A 23,867-nucleotide genomic window follows, 5' to 3' on the forward strand; every position below is an offset into this window, starting at 1 on the left:
AAAGGAGCCCCAACTAAATATTGAGTGCTGTACATGCTCATACTTTTCATGTTCATACCTTTCAGTTGGCCAACATTTCTAAAAATCCTTTTTTTAGCATTGGTCTTAATTGATATTCTAATTTTCCGAGATACTGAATTTGGGACTTTCATTAATTGTCAGTTATAATCATCAACATTAAAAGAAATAAACATTTGAAATACATCAGTCTGTGTGTAATGAATGAATCTAATATACAAGTTTCACTTTTTGAATGGAATTACTGAAATAAATCAACTTTGTCATGATATTCTAATTTTATGACCAGCACCTGTACAATGAACTACGGCGGCTAGACAAGCACAAGATCACTGGAGCAAGGGGTTTTGCAAACTACAAGAGAGGAAAACAGGTGCAGCCTCATCCTCTCCTCACTTATCAGATGAAAAATTGACTGTGTAATTAATTTATATTGTTGTGAATATTAGTTTGGACATAGTACCATTTTAATCTGTGCATTGCTTTTGTTTTCATAGCAAAACTGAGGCCTCTAGCCAGTTGGGAAAATGAAACTGCAATGTTCTAGAACACTTGTAAGATATCTGAATTGGTTCTGAACAATGGATCCTTAGTGTCGCAGGCTGAGAAACAGCAGTAGTTGGGCTTTTAAGAAGCACACGGTGTCTTTTTCAAGGATCACTGTAACAAAGCTCTAGATGTGCTAAAAGTAAACAAAAGAACTATAAAGAATGTAATTAGAACACTTTACAGTACTTTTTATAACTCTTGCCAGACCTTTCTGCATTCTTCCAATTTAAATACATCAGCAAAACCTCACCTAGCTTTGTCAAGGCAAACTTAAAAAACATAAAGACTGTAAGCACTTCTTACATTCATACTAAAGCAGTCAGACAATTATACACTAGACCAACTTTTTAATTTATCACAGTCTGTCAATCGGTCCATTATTTCTTTTTTTTTTATTGAATTTATTTAAAGCATGCAGCATTCCATATAATCAAGTCAAACTGAACAAAACTAAATTCATTTCAACTCCCACCCATAATTATTTCAATTATCCTCTTATAATATAATGTCTCTGGGGCTTAAACTTATCAACATAAGTCTGGCAAGAATCATTCCTGGGCTGGATGACGGTCCGTCACAGGACACACACATGCACATGTTCATTCACACCAGGATAATCTTGAGAGAACATGCAAACCCAACATATTCAGTGTACTGAACTACAGTCCTTGAAGCTGTGACAAAGCAGTGTTAATTAATCACTGCATCATACTGATAAACTTTCATTGCTTTTTGGGTATGTAGGCTTTGGCTGACACTTCAAAACAAGCTTGTCCAAAATTTATGCTTAAATATTCTCCTCATGTGCGGCACTTTAATGCACTGGTAGCGCTGTTGCCTTACCACAACTAGACTAGGATTCCAGTTTCCTCCCACAGTGCAATGTGTGGTTTAGGTGGACTGGAGAGTCTAAGTTGCCTTCTGATATGTGTGAATATGTGTTCATTCTATGATGGGCTGGCGCCCAATGCTTGCTAAGATAGGCTCCAGCTGCTAGGCAACCTTATTCTGGATAAGTGGGTTAAGAAGATGGATGGATATCTCCTTTCATGTGGCATTTTCCACACCTCACCACCATTTTTTCATGAAAGTGAAAGTGCAGAGTGCAGTGAGTTCACTGGAGAAAATGTTTGAGGAGAGATGAAAGATAATTACGGCCAAGGGCTATAGGAAAACAATAGGTTAATAACGTTCTAGAAATTGCCAAAACCAGTTGTAGTACCTAATTCTGTTGTTATTATTATTATTTCACAAGGTCTCATAAGTTTTCTGACCCTTGGAAGGCCCTTTAAGGTCTGTTTGGACAGGTGCTGCTCCACATGGCTAATTAGTCAAGTCAAGTCAATTTTACTTATAGACACATTTAAAACAACAGCATTAGGCATGCACTGCCTTCCTTACACCAGTGTTTCTCAATCTTTACGTTCCTGCACCCCAGTTTTGCCTTTTTAATTTAATTGACTACGAACCAGTAACAATTGGAAACCGCCTCCTTGGTGAGCAGAGTGCGATCAAGGGTCCCCCTTGGTGAAGCAAGCTCACTTAGAAACAGGGAAACATATCTCATAGCACTGACAATTGCTTAAGTGACCCACTTGCCTACCAACAATGGCAAACCCACAACCCAGTCCATGACAAATGATGGCTTAGGCGTCCCATTATGACCCACACCCAAACATACAACAGCAACCCACAACCAACTGGCAGTGCATTCCAGTAGTTGAGAAGCATTGCCTTACACTGTCTTGGTGTGTGGCCATACAGAAGTGAAGATCAGTTTGTCTACTGACTTGCCAGCAGTTAAATTATGCATACCAGTGTCTCACACCAGTCCCACAGAGCCTCAGTTGCAATGACCTGTACACTTTGTGACTGACATAAGGTGCATGACTGCATATACAGTAAATATATAACATTTCTGGGCAGAACAGTGATGCATTGTTGTTTTTATTTTTTTTCCTGGACATTATTTCTGTTCAATGTGAGTAAAACACTAGAGCTGCCCGCTGTAGTTACAATTGAGAATCTACAGCCAAAAGTTCAAAGATATAGAGGAGAATTAATATTAGCACACTTGATTTTAGTTGATCGTTCTACATGAAAATTCCAAAAATATAACTTGCCGTATATACACAAAGAACATGTCACAGGATGCATTAAAGGTGAGGTACTGACATCTTCGGAAAACAGAACCCTTAGAATATTTTTACCTTAGAGCCAGCAATTAGAAAATCCCAACTGTTTATCAAAATAAACAATACAACCTAGAATCGCTGTTTTAGTAAATTTTGGAATGAAAGTCAGCAATTTGTGGTTAGACGCAGGATGAATATATGGAAATCTAAGAGAATAGATTGTTTAAAAAATAAACAACAACAGATGCTTAGAGATCATGGCAAGTTAGATAAAATTACCTCATCTCACAAAACAAACCTGTTATAGTAATGATAATGCAATAAGCACTGCACATTTGCTTATTTTTGTTTGAATGAGCGAGAACATATAAACAAATATATTATTCACTTTCAGTTTCTGAATACCAGGGAGATTATACTGACCTGCGTAAAGTAGGTGATGAGACATCAACATACTTTGAGCCTTGCTGTCGATTGCTCTGAGAGCTGGACATCCCTGTTTGAGTGCAAGGGCTGGCTTTGATTGAGTTACCAGAAGCAACACTCTCTGTGTCTGAAGAGACCCCTTTTTCCCTATCAGTCTGATTGGGTATGCCAGGTATAGAATTCACAACAGTAACTTTTGAAGGTTCTCTTATTTTTGGGACAGGAAGGCCTGCAGACTTGCTACTGAGATTAGAGTCAATGCTGCTAGTACTAGAACGGTTACCACCATTTCTGCTGCTAGATTTACTGGGCCTGGGAAGACTACGATACTGAAGGGTTGTTCGTGCACTGATAGGAAGATAGCCATCATCTTGATTTTGTGATCCGTCAATGCTAGCCTTTCGGTTACCAGACCTGCCAATGAGGCCAGAGGACTTAGGGATTTTGCCCAGAGTGGCTGAGCCACTTGTGATGGTGGCACCACTAGCAGTGATAATAGTCATTCCACCTGACTGTTTTTTAAAACCAAATGTGTTTGTTGGGGTCCTAGAAGCACTTGAAGGTGGTTTCTTGGCTTCATCTCCACTGCTTCGTCCAGCATCTGAGGGGGAGCGCTGAACTGTGGCAGATTTAGGGGAAAGTTGACCTTTCTCTGATACTTTGGCATCATCTGTCTTTCCTGAAATTGAAAATAAATAAATAAATACAATATAGTAACATCTTTATATTTAGGTTATACTCTTTAGCATGAAACAATTATTAAATATTAAAAAGTAACTAACACATCATTACAAGCTCTTCTGAGTGTTTGTCATCAGTAAGCATCAGTGAAAAGTTAATAAACAAAAACACAAAATGTATTTTATTTCCTTAAAAATCCATCTTTCTTTATCTGAATTTAGTTAGATTTCTTCTGGAAATTACTTACCGACATACCATTCCCCGAAAACAGCAGATTTCATATTTATCGTAGCCAGTATATAAAATAAACCTGGTAAATTACATTTGTTACAATTATTTAAACACATAACCAATTGCAATATTAGTTATTAGTATGCCAATATTGTAAACATAGCCAGTACAAAAAAAAATGTACACTTAGTTACGTTTCCCATGAGTTAAAATTACAAATTTACATTTAGGCATTTATGGAAAATATCTTTTTAAAATTCTCTCTAAATCCAACAGAACCATAGAAGAATAGGAAGAAATAGGAAGAAATTACTCTAAACCAATCAAGAGATACTAATTCTTACCAGTGCTCTGTGTTTTCAAGGTGCTGGGAACAGGAGTTGTGGTTTTAGTTCTTGGAGTTGTAATGCCAACCTGGGCAGTCATGCCCCGTCGCCAAGAGCCAGTCTGTGATATGATAATATTCTTTCGGCCAGAATTACTCTTGTCTGACTCATCAGACACATCAGATGGATTCCGACGCCATTTTGAGCTTGAGTCCATTCTAACTCCACTGTCAGAGCCATCTGACTTCTTCACTTCATCCCCAGACCACATGGAGTTACGTTCTACAGCACAATGTTTCTCTGCGTCTGTCTGAGGCTACAACAACATAAAAATTCAAAATTTAATACAGGAGACTGACAGGTTTAGTATCCTCCAGATGTATTAACTGTTTTTTTATAGTATCAGAACTTAGTAACTAGGGAACAGTGCAGGACTTTACTGCATGATAGTACTGTATACTGTATATCATATCTCGGGCTGGACAGAGCTGTGATGAAGAAATCCTGTTAAAGTGAATGATTTAGTGAGGTAAGTGAGAGGTGCACAAGTAGGCAAGCCACACCACCAGACTTAAAGGGGTTCAAGCCTGTTCAGTAAAGCACAGAAAGGTAGGTGCTTTTCTTTTCCTTGTTATCGTGATGCATTTTAAATTCTCTTTTTGTTGATCCTTTCCTGGGATGTTTTCTTTCTATAATAAAAACACCAGTTTCCATATTAGTGTCGATAATGTAATTATTCAGGTTTAGGAGAGACTTTCCAACAGTATCCCTTGATTACAAGCACCAACACATGATGTTCTCCCAAAAGTCTACAATGAAATCATATTTTTGCTTTGTGCTCTCCCCCACCATAACCCTATGGGGGAGGAACAAAAGCTTCAGATTCATCTTAAATTCTGATCTCCGGTTTTCAACAGATCTCGATGTTTTAGGGTCCCCTGATACCGAAAACATTAATATCTTGATGATGGGTGTGTATGTGTCTGTGTGTCACAGTTTCGTGAAGACAGTCTAGAGCTAAAATGGCTGGATGGAAAAATAACAAACTCGAAACCTGTTATGAGATGACGATATGCTGACTAGTTTTTGAACCAAATCGTGCAAGAGAGAGAGGCATTCTGGAGGAACCCTCAAACACCGTAAGTCTGCAATTAATTATGAATTCTTATCAATTGCTATCATAATGACCTATTTTATGATCAGAAAGAACAGCATCAGAGAGGTAAATAATTACTGAAATGTTACAGAATAGTTTAGGTAACTTGGTTGCTAGGGCGCATAACCTACTGACGTTCTTACAAATGACACAAAAGCTTCCTCTTTTACCACATTTTATATTTTTGATGGTTCAGCTCATAAGGGGTTTGTTCCAGTGTGGTACTGCCAATTCTCAATAAACATGCTGTAGGTTCAGTTTGGGAAACAGTGCACTAAAATCTCAGTTATTACAACATCGTAACATATAAAAAGCCCTGCAATGATGGCTAAGTTATCTCGATAACATTTTACCATTGTTTTATTTTAGCTAGGTTAATATTAAGTGTATAATCAACTCTGGGATTACTAAAGTGTAACAAATACAAAATAATAACTAGGATGAAAATTACATAAATAATTGATGTTTTCAAATTTTAGGGATGTTTGTTCAAATTTCAATTCCTTTAATGCCATTTCCTTCCTACACAGTAGAAAATATATTGTTATAAATAATGAATATACATATACTGTATATTTGCATACATATAGACATATGTCAGGATAAAATTATGCATATGATAATAATATACACATAGAATGTACTATATACTGTATCTATAAATAAATGGCAGGTTATGGTAAAAACAGTATTATAAGATATTAAAATAACTGTACAAATATTATAAAAAATTTTATTTAAACAATAAATCAAGTTAAAAAAAATCCTTACACTGTCCAGAACAAAATACTTAGAGCTGTGCCCCCCCCCCCCCCCCCCCCCCCCCCACCATTTTCACTTACCTGACCATCTAGCACTTTCCGCGAGGCAGCTGGAGTGTTGGCATATGAGCTGATGGAGGAGCTGGTGTTAATATCATCTGTACTCAGGTTGTCTATTGTATCGCTAATCCCACTGCTAACAGAGCTGCTATCATCCCAGCTGAAAAGCAATGGGGGAAAAAAATAAGCAAACAGAGCTCAAAATGCTACAAGCTTGTCCAATTTAAACACATAATTCTTGATTAAGTTTACTTTGTTGTTATTCTATTCATTTTTTATATGAAATACAACTGATCTATCTGAATTACTAAGAAAAACAATACAAAAGTCTGTTCTGTATTATTATAAACACAGTTCAGCGTTTACACAGAACGAAAGTCATATTGCTATACTATGTTTTAAACTGGGGTCTAACATCCTATAAATTCAGCACTAAATATTGGCAAATTCTGACAGAGGTCACTGGGATTTTTAGAGCAGAATAATATCATTTTTTAAACAGACACAATGACCATTCTGATTGCCTTCAGCATATGCTTCATCTACTGGTGTCATGCAGACTACTCAGATCAAGACTAAGATATTTACACATGAATTGGGATTATAAAATATTTTAAGCAATAACATACAACTATATATTTTGGGAAGCAAACACTTAAAAAATATTGCTTGATAGAGAATATTGCTTATCTTTATGTTTAACTAAATTATGCAATCTTTGATTTTTGTTTCCTGCAACTCAAATGGCTTACCATTAAATGCAATGAATTCCATCACAGTGAGAACCCATTGTAACACAGGATTTAGGGTTTAAAGGTTAAATGACAGCTTCTGAAGTACACTACAAGATGTACCAGATAATATAAGGGGCAAATTTAAGTACACTACTGGGGTAACCTTCATGAATTGTAGTTTGCCATTTGCAGTTGGCTTCTTGTTCATTGAACCCCAAGGCCAACACACCTTCCGTTTCTAAGCTCAAAAACGACTATGTCTAGGTGCAGCTCACCTTCTGCTCTACCTCTAAAAGTTGAAACTTATTTCTGGGACTATAAACTGCTCTCTGTTTGTTAGACCATCTCCGTAACCCTTACGTCACTATCAATGGCATCTCTCTCTCCTTCCATCACTGCCCAAAGGGGTCAGGCAACCATACCCAATACTCAGATTTATTATTCAGTAAACCACTGAACACTGAAATTTTTTCTCTGTTATAGATTTATTTCAAAGCAGACTAAGAACAAAGGCCTTGTTTATACCATTGCAGGACATTCACCTTTTTGTCCTTGAACCTCTCAATGGTTACACAAACGTGGCCTTGTGTCTGGGATCAGTGATTTGCAGAAATATGAAAAAGCTTCAGGTTTTTAGTAGACTGCAACAGATTCTCCTGCAGAATTTGATTGTTGCTTCCACAGTTAATTTTATTTCTATGTTAACTGGAGTTTTGAAAGATAAACCTTTTCTACTTAGTATCTGGGAGGCTTGAAACAACACTAACTTTCTGATCACTGAACCGTCAGTGTTCACATTGACATCCAAATTCTTGCATATTGTTTTATACCCTTTTCCCAAATTATACATTTTCTGTTGTTTTAATTCAAAATTAATTTTCACAGCAGTCCTTCAGGTTTTTTGTTTTTATCCAGAAAATGTGGCAGTTGGTGATTCACTGTTTGAGGCCAATTATAAGGCAACTGTGTCCTCATACAAAACTTTGCCAAAACATAGTAATTGAATGTTTATGCAAACTGCAAATTTCTTTTTTTGTTCTGAAGATTTTAACTTCAAAGAATCACTTAAAATAATAATCTTTTTGATTTTGAATGTTTTGAAATAAAAAAAAAATACAAAAAAGTCACCATAGCATCTGTTATTCAGAAAAGAGGCACTGCATATATACATACTGTACATATACAAACATTACAGAGATTACTATAAAGTTAATACTTACTTAAACAGTTGTATTTTACACAAAAAAAGAGAACAAACAATCTCAGTAACTATATAATTGTGAGTTTAAACATGTAATTTCTGTATGTGGTGTTTTAAAAACAGCCCAATATAAAGTGATTTTTTGCCAATATTATTGTTTATTATAAGAAATGGATCTATCCAGGGAAAAAAACATAGATATCAAAGCAAACAGGGTTAACATCCTGTTTATTCTGATAATGATTTAATTTCAACAGGAATTGCTTGGCAGAATCAATATGAACTGTTGAGTCTCTTTAGGTGGAAAATGGATGGATGGAGTCTCTTTAGGGTTAGATCTTGCCATAAATAGCAATTCTAATAAAGTACATACTAAGGAATGCATTCCACAAATATAAATTTTCAAAAGACATGAGGTTAACAAGTCAGATTTTAAGACTGCCAGTTACATATTATTACCATTAACTTCATAACATTAACCTATATCAATTATGGACACTGCAATGGATGGTCAATCTGTGTCTTTTTCAAATCAAATCCAAAAGTTGTAGGGAACCAATTCCAAAAGCATTAATTTGGAATATACAAACAATTTTACTTGGAATGCTGCCTCACAGCTCAGAGGTCCTGTGCTAGAATCCTGAACAGGTCAAGTTCATCAGTATGGGTTTAATTCTTCTGGTTACTCTTTTTTTTTTTCTCCCACATCCCCATGAAACTTGTTAGACATACTCTGAATTGGCCTTGTATGAATTGAGTCTGGTGGTGTGAGCAAGTATGCTCTGTAACAATCTGGAGTCCTGCTTTCAAAACTATTAGGTTAGGTACCTGGCTCCCCAAAATCCTGAACATGGTAAGTATGGAAGGATATATAACTATACCGCCCCTTATGCACAGAATATACAGCATGTCACCAACCAAGGTGAGTTCTATTAAAAATAGAGGGAATAAAGCACATTGGAGTTGCAGAAACTAGGACTTGTATAACCCCCAACGTATTTAACAAAAATGCTCTGATTTCACAGATATTGAACCATTTGAGAGCATTCAGCCATCCACTAAAATCACATTGTCATCTCAAACCAGTGGTGAGTTTCCCAAAAGCACTGCAATATTAACAACACTACAAAATCCGTCTTAAGGTCAGTCATTAATTTACAGGGGTTTCCCAAAATCCATTCTAGCTAAAGTAGCGCTTTAAATCCTTTTTAATCCACATGATTCTCAATCCACTCAGTAATCACTAAGTGTTTCCTAAACCAGCTAAATTTTATGCCTGTCTAAGCAGCAGACAGTGGTCATCAGACAGAAAATAATTAAAGTCATGTGATGACAATTCATAATAATGATAATATTAATACATTTACATAGCACACTTCTTAATGCACAAATATTCAGAATACAAGAGGAATAAAAGTATAGAAAAAGAACAAATAACACAAGATAAAAAAGTAGTATCAGACTCTGTTCCTGATACAGATGTGAACAATGCTGGAGCACTACAAGTCCTGTCTCCTTTTCTTTTTACTCTGTACACCTCCGACTATAAATATAACAGCAGGCCATATCACTGGTAGAAATTCACAGATGATTCTGTACTTATGGGGTGTATTGATAAAGGGGATGAGGCAGAGTATAGAAGTCATATGGAGAACTTTGTTTCTTGGTGTATAGAGAATTGTGTGCATCTTAACATCAACAAAACCAAGGAAGTGGTTATTGACTTTCATTGCACCAAAGAGCCTCTATGTCTGGTCACTATTCAAGTAGCGGATGTAGAGGTGTTCCATGTCTACAAGTAATTGGGGGTCCACATTAATGTTAGGTTGGATTGGTCTTGGAACACAGAGGAACTAAATAAGAAAGGGAAGAGCAGGTTCTTTTACCTTAGGAAACTGAGTTCCTTTAATATGGGGAGTGATATCCTTCACATCTTCTATAACTCTGTGATGGCTAATGTGATTTTCTACACTGTGGTGTACTGGGCTGGTAACATCACTTCAAGAGAGGCCCATCGAATCGACAGGCTGATTAAAAGGGCAGGCTCAGTTTTGGGACACACTCTGGATACCCCGGAGGCGAAGGAGAGATTTAAAACAAAACTGAGTGCCATTATGAACTATGCTGCACATCCTTACTCTGAAACACCAATATTCAGTACTTTTATCCAACAAATTATTTAGTAGAAGTATATCAAGAAAAAAGATTGGGACACCTTTAAACCAACAGCAATACGAGGGTTGTCTGGGTTCGGCGCGGAATCACTCGAAATAAGTAGTCAAGGATTTTTTTTTCTATTTTTCTCATGTACTTCGATCCTTTTTAAACTTTTTCCAAGTATTCACCGCCAACATCAATGCACTTTTGGGCTCTTCTGACCCACGCCGCAAAACAGTCGCGAAAGGCTGTCTTTGGGAGGTTTTCCAGCTGTTCTTTGACAGCTGCAATCAGTTCCTCTCGAGTTTCGAAGTTGTGGCCTCACAGGGCTTCTGTCACCTTTGGGAAGAGCCAAAAGTCACATGGTGCAAGATCAGGCGAGTAGGGTGGCGGGTTCAAAACATTGACACCACTATCTTCAATGAAATGCTTCGTCGCATTAGCCGTGTGGGCTGGCGCATTGTCATGATGCAAAAAGTGCCTTCGCAAGTTCTTGGACCGGCCTCTAGCCATTGCAGAAAAAACGTCAATCAGGCACTGAGTGGTGTACCACTCAGAGGTCACAGTTGTCCTCTCCATCAGCGGAATTGATGCGACAATGCCATCGATGTTGAAAAAGATGGCAAACATGGTGTGTTCCACCGAGCGGATTAAACCATCAGAAAAGTCATAAAAAATCACCACTCGAAAGTCACGCATGCATGGAGTCGGGAGCTTCGCCGCTAGCGCCGGCTGCGCACTCTCAGTTCGTTTGCTTCTCGTGTTCATTCTGAAGGAAGACAGGGAGCAAAACATCTGAACAAAAACATGCAACCACTTGAATAATCCCTCCACAGAGCAGAACAGGTTTCGACAGGCTGATACTCGACAAACGATAAAATTCCGTGCGGAACCCAGACAACTCTCGTATATCTGCATAATGCCTCACTGTGACAGACAAGTCAAATTCTGCCTGCTTTATAGTAATTGTAGTGTGTGTTCAGACCAAAGTGGGTATGTATATTTATTTATTTACTTGTCTGTCTACCTATGGATGTATTTATTTATTTAAAGAGTGTCTGTAAAAAAAGCCAAACTTCCCCTGAGGAAAAATAATGTTTTCTTTCTTTCTATCTATCTATCTATCTATCTATCTATCTATCTATCTATCTATCTATCTATCTATCTATCTATCTATCTATCTATCTATCTATCTATCTATCTATCTATCTATCTATCCATCCATCCCCAGCCTTGTGAGGCCTAGCTACACCTGCTGTGAAAGTTCTCTACATTCAATGAACAAATGATTTGCAACTGCCAAGCAATTTTTACAGATATGTCATTGTACTTGAGTTATTCTCTGTATATTTGAGAAATATATACTCTGCCAGGAAGAGTGTGGGAATTTTTAAGACATAATGGAATGTATGTATTCATCTTCATCTACGAAGTGTGGATAAATTAACAGATTACATAAATTAAATATCTACAAATCAATTCACGGATTGCCTCCAGGCTGACCAGGTGGTGTCTGATAAGAGAGTAAAGGAAGATTATAATGTGAAGATTTATTCTTTTGGCCATTTCACCCCACTTACTTCTTTTCAGAGTTTATTAAAGTTCTTTTTAATAAAAAAATGTATGATTTTTGTCTGTCACTTCTTTTGCATCCATCCATCCATCCAAGAAACCATAGGTGATTGAGTTTGTGCTTATTTATATGCTTTGCACATTAAACTCTTAGATTCAACATTTTCTGGAAACTCACTCCAGAATCATATAATTCAGAATCACAGCATTTAATATTACAAATTGGTTAAAATAAATTTAAAAGCTTTAAGCACAACAAAGTGGCAGTTTTGTTCTTAAAAAACACTGGTTTCAACTGGCTGTCATTATTGTTTCTTTGATGTTAACTGCATCCACTTATCCATCCATCTCTTTTATCCAGTACAGGGTTGATGCTTTCCCTTTCCAAAATTTGCCTTCAGCCAGCAGCAGGAAGCTTAGTTTCCTCTCCTCCTGGCAATAAGTGATAGAGTGTAACATCATCCTCAGTATGTAAAACATCCTTCACTTCTTTAAACACGTCTTTACCAGACTGATGGCAGTTGGCATCTTAGTTTAACAAACCTTAGGTATGATTTCAGGAAGGCTTGCTTTCTGTGCTGAATTTACATGTTTTCCTTTTCTTAGCAAGGGTTTTGTCCACAAATTCTAGTTTCTTTCCACAGCCCAAACACATGCTGCCAGATCAAATATGATAACAAAATTACTGAGTGCAGACAATGTGGAGTTTCCTGTGTGTCCCAGCAGTATTCACAGGACTGTCTGTGTCTCTCCCCAGCACCATAAGACAGATCCTACAATTTGGGAAAAGCAGAACTAATTAAGTGTAAATAAAAAAGAAAAGTGTTTGTTATTTGTTATATTTCCATGACTGGAAGAAACACTGCCACTCCAATTAAGATGATAGGAGCAATGCCTGCAGTACAATAATATGTATCATATTTGAGAAGTGTGATAACATGTATGTAAAATTAAAAAAAAAAGGAAAATTAGTTGACCATGTTTTAGGTATTCAAGTAGAAGTAAAAGGTTAGTATAAGAAAAAAGCTGGCAAATTATTAAAGTATTTACAACAGAGTGACGCAAGGTAATAGTTAACATTAGTTTTACATAGTGCTTGTCATGGTAAATCCTTTTTCAAAAACACTGTACATAACTGGTGAAAGGATTTATGAGGTTGACTATATAATAGAAAAAAGGATGTCAGTTAAACTGAAATGGAAGATGAAGCAGTAGCCTTGTGGTTAAAAATGAAGATTCTGATTAACTACTCAGCCTAACTGAAAATGCCATACAGCCTCATTTTGACTGGACCTTGTGTTACTCATGCGTGCCTGGGGACCACCTTCCTGGCTCTGAGAAGGTAAGCAATACCACCCTTGGATGAAAGAGGATGCTGACACTAAAATGATCTTCTCCTTCGTCCTCTGCAGCCAAGAAATAAGGACCTGTGACCATTCCCACTGCCAGAGAAACCCAACCTTGTCTGGTACACAGAATATAAAGGCAGTTTGTTCCTGGAAGGTGGTGTCAGGTGTTATGCTCACTAACCCAGAGGACAGAGCTCCTACTGCTAACAATTACATGTACTTTTGAGACTTGCTGTTTTTGTTTGAGCCAATATAGTCTACTATTAAACAGGGTTACCAGGGTGGTACCCCAATCTTTCTCACCTTCTTCAAACTGTCAACCTACCCAGTCATTTCTTATACCTGTTACACGTGAGATCAACAATACACATCTGTTCTCAAACTCAGTTCTCTTAACCAATGTCTATGGCTTTTAAAGTAATGATGTACACTGTACTGACTGCTCAATTAAGCCCAACAAACCTTTCATAGGCACAGGGAAAATTTTTAAAACAGGCTTTTTACATCCCTGTGTAGGTATATTATAATGTAAGTGTAAGTGTAGAGAAGGCATAGTGGTGAACTAATGTGTACATTTTACAGCACAATACTGGTACAAAAGCATCTGATTTCTCTCATCTTTGCTTTTCACTCTCTGCAACACGTTTTCTGCACTTTCCCTCCTGACTGATATATGAAGCTGACTTTTAAATCAACACAATTAGTAAATCTTACATAAAGAAGTTCTAAATCTAACCCAACATTTTACATTTTGTTAAGGTAGAGCGCTTCAGCCTGGAGTGATTTTCAAAAGCTGGCAAAAGATCTCAGTCGGGCCTCTACAAGGAAAAGAAAAGACTGGGCCACTTTCTTCTAAAACAGTGTTAAGCTAGTTGTTAACACACTTCCACAACTTATTTTTTTTTTCATATGAACTCCTCTCCTCATCCTAAGGGAAGCCAGCATTACAAGAGGTCATGTGTACAGCAAAACAAACTGGTAATCTAATGTAAGTGTGCCAGGAACTCTTTAACTAGTTCTCCACATGTTTACAAAACATAGCATTGCAGCAGAAACAATAGCAAGTAACCAGAAATTTTCCAGTAAATTATTTGGAAAATTACAAAATAACTATAAAATGATGTGAAAATGTTCAAAAACTAAAGGTCTGCCATCCGACATTCTGATTTTCTATTTCAATGATCACTTCAACTGACATACATATAGAATACAATACATAAGGTATTCCAATGTTAAACAATTCAAATGTAGGAAAAATGTAGTTTCATTTCAGGTTTTAGCAGGTTTTTACCTGCAAAACCACAACGACTATGAAACAAAATATTATGGTATGAGACCTTCCTGAATTATTGCTGGGACCGTGATGTATATGAATTTTTAGGCCAGTTGGAAGGCCATAATGAAGAAGTACTTTAAGGTGGAGGACTGCATGAATTTAAGAAGAGTACTAGTGAGTTGGCCCTTGCTTATTATGCTCAGAAATTGACATAATGAAAAAAACTGAATTTTTAACTAACTGAATTATGACCTAAATGGGAAAATATTTGCTTCAGTAAGAATATCATTTGGGTAGCACAGCGCTGCAGCAATCCGCACTGCTGCTTCACATCCCCAGAAGTGTGGGTTTGAACCACAGCCTGTTAGCTATCATTTGTTTTATTCTGCTTTTTCTTGAAGTATTCCAGTTGCCCTCCTGTATTCTACAGACATGCAGGTTAGGTTTGATACATAACTTTAATGTGCTCTGGTATATGGCAGAGTGATATGATAGATTTACAACCCATCCAGCATTGGTTTCTGCCTAAACAGGTTCTGCTCACAATTGAGGTGAGCTGATTAGACGAATAACCACATTTCTTTGTGTAAATAAATGTAACAATTCGCTTCTTTATTCTACTCTTCCTCCTTATGACATTAAGAACTGGGAGCAAATAGTAAGTCATGGCAACAGGACAAAGAATTCACGATGCTTCATGGCATGTTATCCCAGATAAGGACCAGAAGCCAGAAGAAGGTGGTGATGTCCAAGTGGGCCACCGCAAGGAAAAGATATGAAAGGCGGTCAGTAAAGTCAGCCTGGCCAACTGACCACCCAGTTACTGTACTTTTGGTGACATGGCTTGGAGAGGGCCTTTAAAAAAGGATGAATGAAAGCACAACAGGCAGTTCACTTCCTATGACGACAAGCAAGGGAACTCCTCCAAACCGTGGTTAGTTAGTTAGTGTGCAATCAGGGGGGTCTGGTTACAAATCCAGGGTCTTATCAATGGATGAATTAATTATCTTTTATTAACGCCTTTTATTTTCAAGTTCTGAAATCTGGTGCAGCAATTTGTTACAAATGTAAAATATGTAGGACGGTAGAATATCTCTGTTAATTTTAGCATTCATTAACATTTGTCAGTAGGTAGATATTAATTCATCTAGGTACAAAAGATACTGCAAATAAAGGGTGCAGCCTTACTTTGAATAACTGTAATTTACCATAAGGTACTGCCAAGTACATTAGAACAGGTACATTACTTTAAATAAAACCCTTAAAGGTATGACAAATGAGTTCAAGCAAAGATTGCACTCATTATATTAAAACACACACCTTACCTGAGACCAAACGACAAAGTAACCAGTTAAAAGGTGCCAGACATTAGAACTGCTCTGCCTTTGAGTACTGGCAAGGTCATTTTTTAAGAATTTACAGAGAAAGCAGGAGTCAGCTAATGCTATTTTTGAAGGTGTTTATGCTTTAAAATGCTGTTTTTAAATCTACAGATGGATGGAAATGAATGTTTAATTCAGTACTGCAGAGTATACAGTAAATAAATTCAGTTACATCATTATAAAATTGTTACAAGATTCAAACTAATATATATTTTTTCTAATGAATTGAACATTTAAGAAATTTACACTATAATATTCAATAATGAAAATTCCCATATGTTGGAATCATTTGAACTTATGAAGGCCAATCTTAAAAATGAATTCTTCTTCATTCACATTAAAGAGACATTCACACTTAATTTGGCTGGCATATATTCTTGTATGTTATAATTACAAAAATATTGTCATAAGCAGCAAGTGCCTCTACATAATTTAAAAGATGAAAGGTACTTTACACCTCATGGCATATATGCAAAGTATTGCATTGACATGGACCGGTTAAGCTTGTGGATAAATGCACTCGATCACTGACAGCACACAACTGCATCATTTATCAAGAGCCGCTTTAGTGTGCCTTGGAACACTTCAAGAACAAAGTACTGGAATAAATTCTGACCTTCAGTGGCGGCACATGTCATCAGCTTTTCTAGTTTTGAAAAACTTTTCACATTAACAAACCTTATCACACAAATGCTAAGTAAAGGTGTAACATTCTGGCACCAGACTGTGTTTTCATTTGAAACAATGAGTGGCTGGCTATGATATTTAGGGTGTTTGAATGACTTGTGACCACAAAGGCACAACCATGCAAGTTTCGAAATATATAAGACCATTAACAACTTTCATTTGAGACAGAGACTGTGGAAGTTCTAACCACAGCAACAAATCTTTACCAGTTTTCCATCTGTTAATTAATCTACAACCAGCTTCAAATTTCCAACTTTCTGTGTTCTCGATACACTTGAAGAGCTAGCAACCCTGCATTACAAAATTTGCAAGATGCTTTTCCAGTTTCAAGTAACAAAAGCTTACTTTCCTACTTTCTATCAAGCAATTTGTAGATGACTTCGACTGCACTGCCACTTAGAAATCTGCCTGAACTGAAAGAACTGCTAAGCAACAGTGGACTGAAAGCCAAATTCATATTTGATAGGCTTGAAATGTATGCCTCTGTCTCAGCTATATTCAACAGCATCAAGTTAAATGTTGCTTGAATCATGTGAATGTTTAGTAGTGTATATACTTGTGCAAACGGCTCTGCTCACTAATATGTACAATTTAGTGAGGAACATCATTATTCCATATTGTGGTTTGCTGCTGCACAAGATACCAATCTAAACACTGACAAATTGATGTAACATTAACATTCAGTTTGTCATGTAAGAGCAATATAGCATAAGACATAAAAGCATACTTTATATTTTGTATTTTTTTTCTTTTACAATATTATTTCAACAATAAGGACAAATATTCTAATTTGGCTCTTTTATTTTTGAAATTTAAAAGAGTGATGCTGGCTCTCCTCTCCAAATGATCACAAACAAAGGTGACACAAACAACGTCAAACTATATTTGAATGTGAACATTCCCTTGTGAATTTTGCAGTCCATAGTTAAATTTTTCTCTTGGAGGAAAAAATAAACATCTTGGGATATTCACACAGTTTAAAAAAGATAAGCGATCATACCAATCATTTTTTTTAAGGGTCAGTCAAATCTCACGGAAGCTAGATGAGCCATCCTTAAGGGACTTGGCCACAATCCAGCACCCATGACCCATCCCCAAACCAACATACTCTTAAATAAAATTACAGATAAAACTATAACAGGTTCTTGCTCATTTCTCACCCAGGCTCTAACATGGAGTAATGTTTTACACCCATAAAACAGCTCAGATGTTTAGCTAAATGCCACTGAAACAAACTAAAATAAACATTTCAGAGGAAAGCACAAGAAATGTCAACCTACTTATGCACTCTCAGCTAAAGCAATATTTCTGTTCTATTATGGCGCTCACCTTGGAAAAGTGTCTCTCGCTTTCTTCACAAACAGCAGGGGAAGACGACATGTGGCAGTGAAGTTTAAAAAAAGCAAAGACACGCCTTCTGATCTGGACTTTTTATCTTCTTTTGCTACCAATTCCGTTTACACAGCTACAAGGAATCACTACCAGATTTATCCAATTGGCTGACATGTTCAGAATGGCCATTTGAGAGAACATCTTCATTTTACTGCACATACAAGAACCAACATATCTAAGCACCACTTGCAGAACTGAAGGACACAGCACTATAATAAGGAAGGCCTCAGGTTTGGCCGTTAATCAAGTGCAGAAATAAGACTGGCATTAAGAAGATTACAGTACTGAGCTGCAGTCACTAAAATCCACTATCAAGTAAAACTGTGGTGAACCAGTTTGCTTACATACTATATCCACGGCTCCGTCTGGACATACCTAAAATACTCAAAGCTGGCTATGGCTTGGCATGGGTACTGGCCACATTTGTATACTACTCCCCTTGACAACGCTCATGTGTAAGGTATGGAACAGGATTTGAAATTCTGCGATGTGACTGAAATTGGCATCAACTTCAAAACTGAGTCTGCACTGAAATGTATGAAAAATTGTGGGGAATATGCAAAACTGCTGGTGTTCAGTTCATCCAGCAGAATGTGATCAAACACTGATCAGAATTCCTATAACTGGGAAACCACTGCAGAATAAATATTTATTTATTTGCTTAACAGATACTTTTAGCCAAAGCGACTAACAAAGGAGGTCATTATAATCTAGTAACATCAGTCAAGGGACTGTTTGGAACAAGTACTGCAGGACAAGTTGAAAACGTTGATCACTGTTAAGTGAAGAGCTATAAAGCAGGAATAACAAAAAAAAAAATATCAAAAACCAATGTGACAGATATCCACTGAGCAAAAAACATTCATTAACGATTTGACAGATATTCACAAAACAGTGGCAGGGTTTTCAATCACTTCTTAAACACATCGAGGGAGTCAGCATTTCGGATGGAATTGGGCAGCTTGCTCCACCAGAAAAGAGTCTGGATTGAGATTTGATACAACGCACAGGTGGCATCACCAGATGCTGTTCATTGGCAGACCTGAGCGAGTGAGAAGAAGCATAGCACTTCACCAGTGTCTCCATGTACTCAGCTGCTGACCCACTGAATAGTCTACAGGCAAGCATCAAGGATCTGAACTTAATGTATGCTGCTACAGGGAGCCAATGTAGCGACCTGAAGAGACAAGTGACATGCCTCCATCTTAGCTGACTGAATACAAAAAACACAGCCTCATTTTGGACCATCTGCAGTGGTCTAGCCAAAAAGGACACTACATAATCAAGGAAGCATGCAATGGCAGTTCAGGTGATAGTAGATAGCATTGACAATTGTTAAAGTGATGCATGGTGGACTACCTATTAACAGTAGAAATGCAAGCTCCTATGTGCAATACAGTAAGAATGGAACATTCTGAGGAGTGTGCATGGGAGTGAGCAATCACAGAGTTCATACAATTTAATAATAATTTACACCTCAACATAAAAGAAACTAGGGGCTTAGCCCCCTGCTCGCTTCGCTTGCCCACCCCCTGCACACTCCCCCCCTTCCCCCAGGGCACACTACGCTATACAGCCACTTCATGTCTCTGCCGCTCATATTATGAAGGGGGGCTGAACGCACACTAAGGAGATGCGGATGAATCAGCTGCTGCCTTTCTGCAGCTGCTGCTGAGCTGCGTGTTCTGCTTGTCACGCTGTGCGTCGATCATTTAAAAGCCTCTACAGCAGCTGTCCTTTTGTCTCACTGCCTTGCCTCGCGTGACGTCAAAGTGTCTTCCAAGAAGATCACATATCGACCCAAGATTTTTTTTTTATTATAATAGAGAGATGTATAGATAACAAAAATGAACAAAATTCCAAAATTTCCACTAATCCCACTTAACTCCAATGAAAAACTGATTTTTTTTTTTTTTTTACATCTTGATAATAGTCCATAAAAGAAATGCTTCTGTCACTATATTAATGTGACTATGTATCAGTAAGTTCTGCTCTCAATCCATCCATAAGCATTCAAAATTCATCCATCCATTTTCTAAGGCTGCTTAATCCACTTTTAGGAAGTTGAGCTTTTGGAACTGAGCAAGGCTGGGCTCTAGGTAGACATTTTATTATCCCAGAAGGGAAATTTGTTTGCAGCAGAAAAGTACAAAACCTAAGACATTGTCAGACATATGAAAATAAGCCAAGACACAGCAACTGACAATCAGGGTTATAAAAGGGAACACACATTCAAGATAATGACCTTGCACAATATACAAAATAATCACTGGGCATAGTGATAGGCGAGATGATTCCCTTTCTCTCTTATAACAGGCCAAATTAAAGTAGTCTATCAGTTTGTAATAAATGAGTTTGAAATGTGAGGAAAAATGGAGTAGGAAAAACCTACAGTATGACAGACACAGACAGTGATAGTGACAAGGCCAGGATTCAAACTCATTCTTCCTGATATGTGAGGCAGCAGCGCTAACTACTGGGCCACTCTTCTGGCCAATATTCGAGAATGCACAAAAACACTAAACACATTTCTAATCAGCCAAATTCCAAACACACCACAAATTGTTTTGTGCTTGCTTATGCTGTCTCATAAGGACTTACAGTAGATTAGAACAGAGATGCACAAGATTATAAAACCCATGACTGTGTAACAGAAATCTTCACTTTCAATACAAATGTGTGTGTGGGCTGCAATAAGGTATGCACTGCCCTGACAGAGGAACCAACCATACCCAAATGAAACTGAAAGCCTCTTTGTTGTCAATTTCTCCTTCTTATCTATGTTCCTAACAGAAACCAGATGGAGTAAAAATTGGTCTAAAATTTAGACTAGCTTCAAAAAAATTTTTTTTGATTGGCAAAAATAAATATGAAAGACATATACACACAGACAACAGAAACATCAGTTTGTTTTCTAATCATTGCATCTACATACTATAGAAAGCCATTGAGTCAGGCCATTACAAACTCAACATAATCTGCCTTTCTAAAAAGGAACACTGTGGCTATGTGCTCACGAGCACAACTTCCCTTTCCATTCAATAAGACAAGGAGAAGAGGTGGAGGGAGAACAGAGCGCGCACCCTGCATGCATTATTAACAAAAACAGCTGGTTGCCTGCACCTGGGATTGCTTATGTCATTCGTAGCCTTCAGCCGTGTCTAGAACCAGAAGAAAATTGAAATCTGGCAATGCAATAAAAATGGTTTAAAATTATGCTGCTACTTTGTTATCTGCTGAGAGTCAGGAATCAAAGCTTTAAACAGCCATGACATAATGTCGTACCTACTAGTGTTACACTTTCAGCAGCAAGACACCCATATATAACCTTCAACACACACAGCAGACAGACAGCTATATTAAGCAGCTGAGGCTTGACTGGCAGAACTTGTTTTTCTGGCCATTGTTCAACCCTATTGTTTTCAGAAGACTCCAATGGCCTAAGGGTATGAAGATAACTGTGGGGAAGAGATGTGTGTGTGTTGGGGGGGGGGGGGTCTTGTGTGGCCCACAAACTGGATTAGTTGCAGCCCATGAAGAAGTAAAAGGATTAAAGATAACAACTGCTAGCCAGGAAATGGCTTCATTTTCCTAACCGTCAACACATGTTTATCAGCAATTAAGGTAATAAGCCTTTAACCAATGGATTTTAATTAAACTAACCACAAGACTATATTATATAGCAGTTCTTTTAACTTGAAATTCATCTAGAAACCTCTTTTCATTTTTATATTAAATCACTCCTCATACATAATTCATCTTCATAATAAGTTCAAGGTTTTGACAGTCCAACTGTCTTTTTAACAACTGGAAACAAAAAAAAAATTATTTCACTACTTGCAAAACAGCATTTACATGAGAAACCATACACAGTTCTCAGAGTACTATTGTTTTTTTTTTTTCCTTTTCCACATGCGTCTTGAATTACCCCCTACTAAATAAATATGGTTGCGTGAGTGACTGGGATGGTTTCTGCCTTTTGCTTAATGCTACTGGGATAGGCTTTGGCTTCCATGACCCTGAGCTGAATTATACAGTTTCAATAATGGATGAAAAGGCCATGTCCAACAATCAAATAAGCAACACTATGGCACACACCGGCTTCTACATAACTGTATAAAAGGATCTAAATATCAGGGGCTCAAACTTTCAATTAAAAATGAAAGCTAAATACTGACAGGAAAAATACAAAATTAAAACAAATACATTATTAAGATAACAGAATCAGTTTGAGGGTATATACAGTGCATCCACAGCATAGGTTTTCCAGCTGGGCAGGAAAAGACAGCAATGAAAGAAGGAAGTAAAGAAAGATGGTACCTGTATGTGTGGGGTGGGGAGGAGGAGAGGTTAGCTTTCTTTTTACGAAACTAACACATAACAAGGCTGTCTGTATTTTTGCTCAAAAGACACACCATAAGTTAGTCTCCACATGATTTCACCTAGTGGCTCAGTTGACATAGCCAAACTGCATTTTGACAAAATTACTCGAGTCACAGTTAAGTACACAGATATATACTGTATATACAGTAGTATAAAGTGTGCAAAAAGCTATTCAGAAGGGTCAATAAACACCTCACACAGTCAAGTTAAGGAATCAAAACGGGGAAGCTGAAATTTAACTTCACTGTATTAGGTGTTTTGATTCACTTCACACCAAAAAATCTTAAGGTTAAGGTTTATACAGTACAGCAATTGTTATGCATGGGCTGAATACATTCAGTACCATTTTAGTTTTATATTATATATCTACAGACACACACATTATATGGCAGTTTGTATGTTCTCCCAAGGTCTGCGCAGGATTCCTCCCACAGTCCAAAAACATGAAGGTTAGGTGAATTGGCAACACTAAATTGTCCCTAGTGTGTGTTTGCCCTGCGATGGACTGGCGCCCTGTTCAGGGTTTGTTCCTGCTTTGCGCTCTATGCTAGCTGGGAGAGGCTCCAGCAGACCCCTGTGACCCTGGTCTAGATAAATCAGGATAGAATACTACATAACACATGGATAATATTGTTAGCCCACTATAAAATATTTTTACACCTCCAGCTTTCCTTTTTTTATATAGACTATCTTTCATATTTATTCACTTTTAATAATCAGTGACTTACTGTAACTGTGGTACACACATGCACATGCTATTCCCAAACACTGAGAATATATTTTATATTTGGAATGGATATAAATTTGCTATTTACATCCAGTCATCCAAAAATTTACACACTATCTTGATCAAATTTTAGGATTGTGGAGGGCTGAAGCTTACCCAAGCAGCAATTGGTGCAAGGCAGGAAAAATCTTGGATGTAGTGCCAGTCCCTCATTAGACACATTCATGTATATACCCATGCTCAGGTCATAATAATAATAATTGTTATAATAATAATCTCAGTTCATAATAATCTGACCTGCACATCTTTGAAGTGCAGGAGGAAAGAAAAGAAAATAAAGAAAAGAATATAAGAAGACAGGGCAACCACTAGACTTAGTAGTTGCCTCTGCCAAACCCCGAGCCAGTCAATTCGCCTACCTATGCTCCAACTATTAATTAGTCAATCAACTGTAATGTAGTCAGGGTATCCAAATCTTCCAGGCCGCATTTGATAGAAGAATATGCCAAACAAGACATAATAACAGCTTACTGTATATTTTGCATTGTCTTTCATGCCTGGTTGCAAAGTAATTGTTTTAGAAATTTGCTGCGATGTACTTGTCTTTTGAGAACAAGGCAATCTAAACTGAAAATAGTATATCCTGTTTATACAGTCAATAAGC

The 23,867-nt window shown here is 37.3% G+C and overlaps 1 protein-coding gene across 6 annotated transcripts in view; it reads right to left on the bottom strand.

The window, feature by feature from the left end:
- nav2a (neuron navigator 2a) overlaps window positions 1–23,867 on the bottom strand; it is a 327,423-nt gene that overhangs the window by 82,053 nt on the left and 221,503 nt on the right. For all 6 annotated transcript variants that reach the window (XM_051923293.1, XM_051923294.1, XM_051923292.1 and 3 more), the window contains 3 exons: window positions 6,365–6,503; window positions 4,385–4,682; window positions 3,126–3,807 (listed from right to left, as the gene is read on the bottom strand). In XM_051923293.1, the coding sequence (XP_051779253.1) occupies window positions 3,126–3,807; window positions 4,385–4,682; window positions 6,365–6,503 (1,119 nt within the window). The remainder of the gene's footprint in view (window positions 1–3,125; window positions 3,808–4,384; window positions 4,683–6,364; window positions 6,504–23,867) is intronic.

Source organism: Erpetoichthys calabaricus, chromosome 2 (assembly GCF_900747795.2).
Source record: "Erpetoichthys calabaricus chromosome 2, fErpCal1.3, whole genome shotgun sequence".
NCBI classification, from domain to species: Eukaryota; Metazoa; Chordata; class Cladistia; order Polypteriformes; family Polypteridae; genus Erpetoichthys; species Erpetoichthys calabaricus.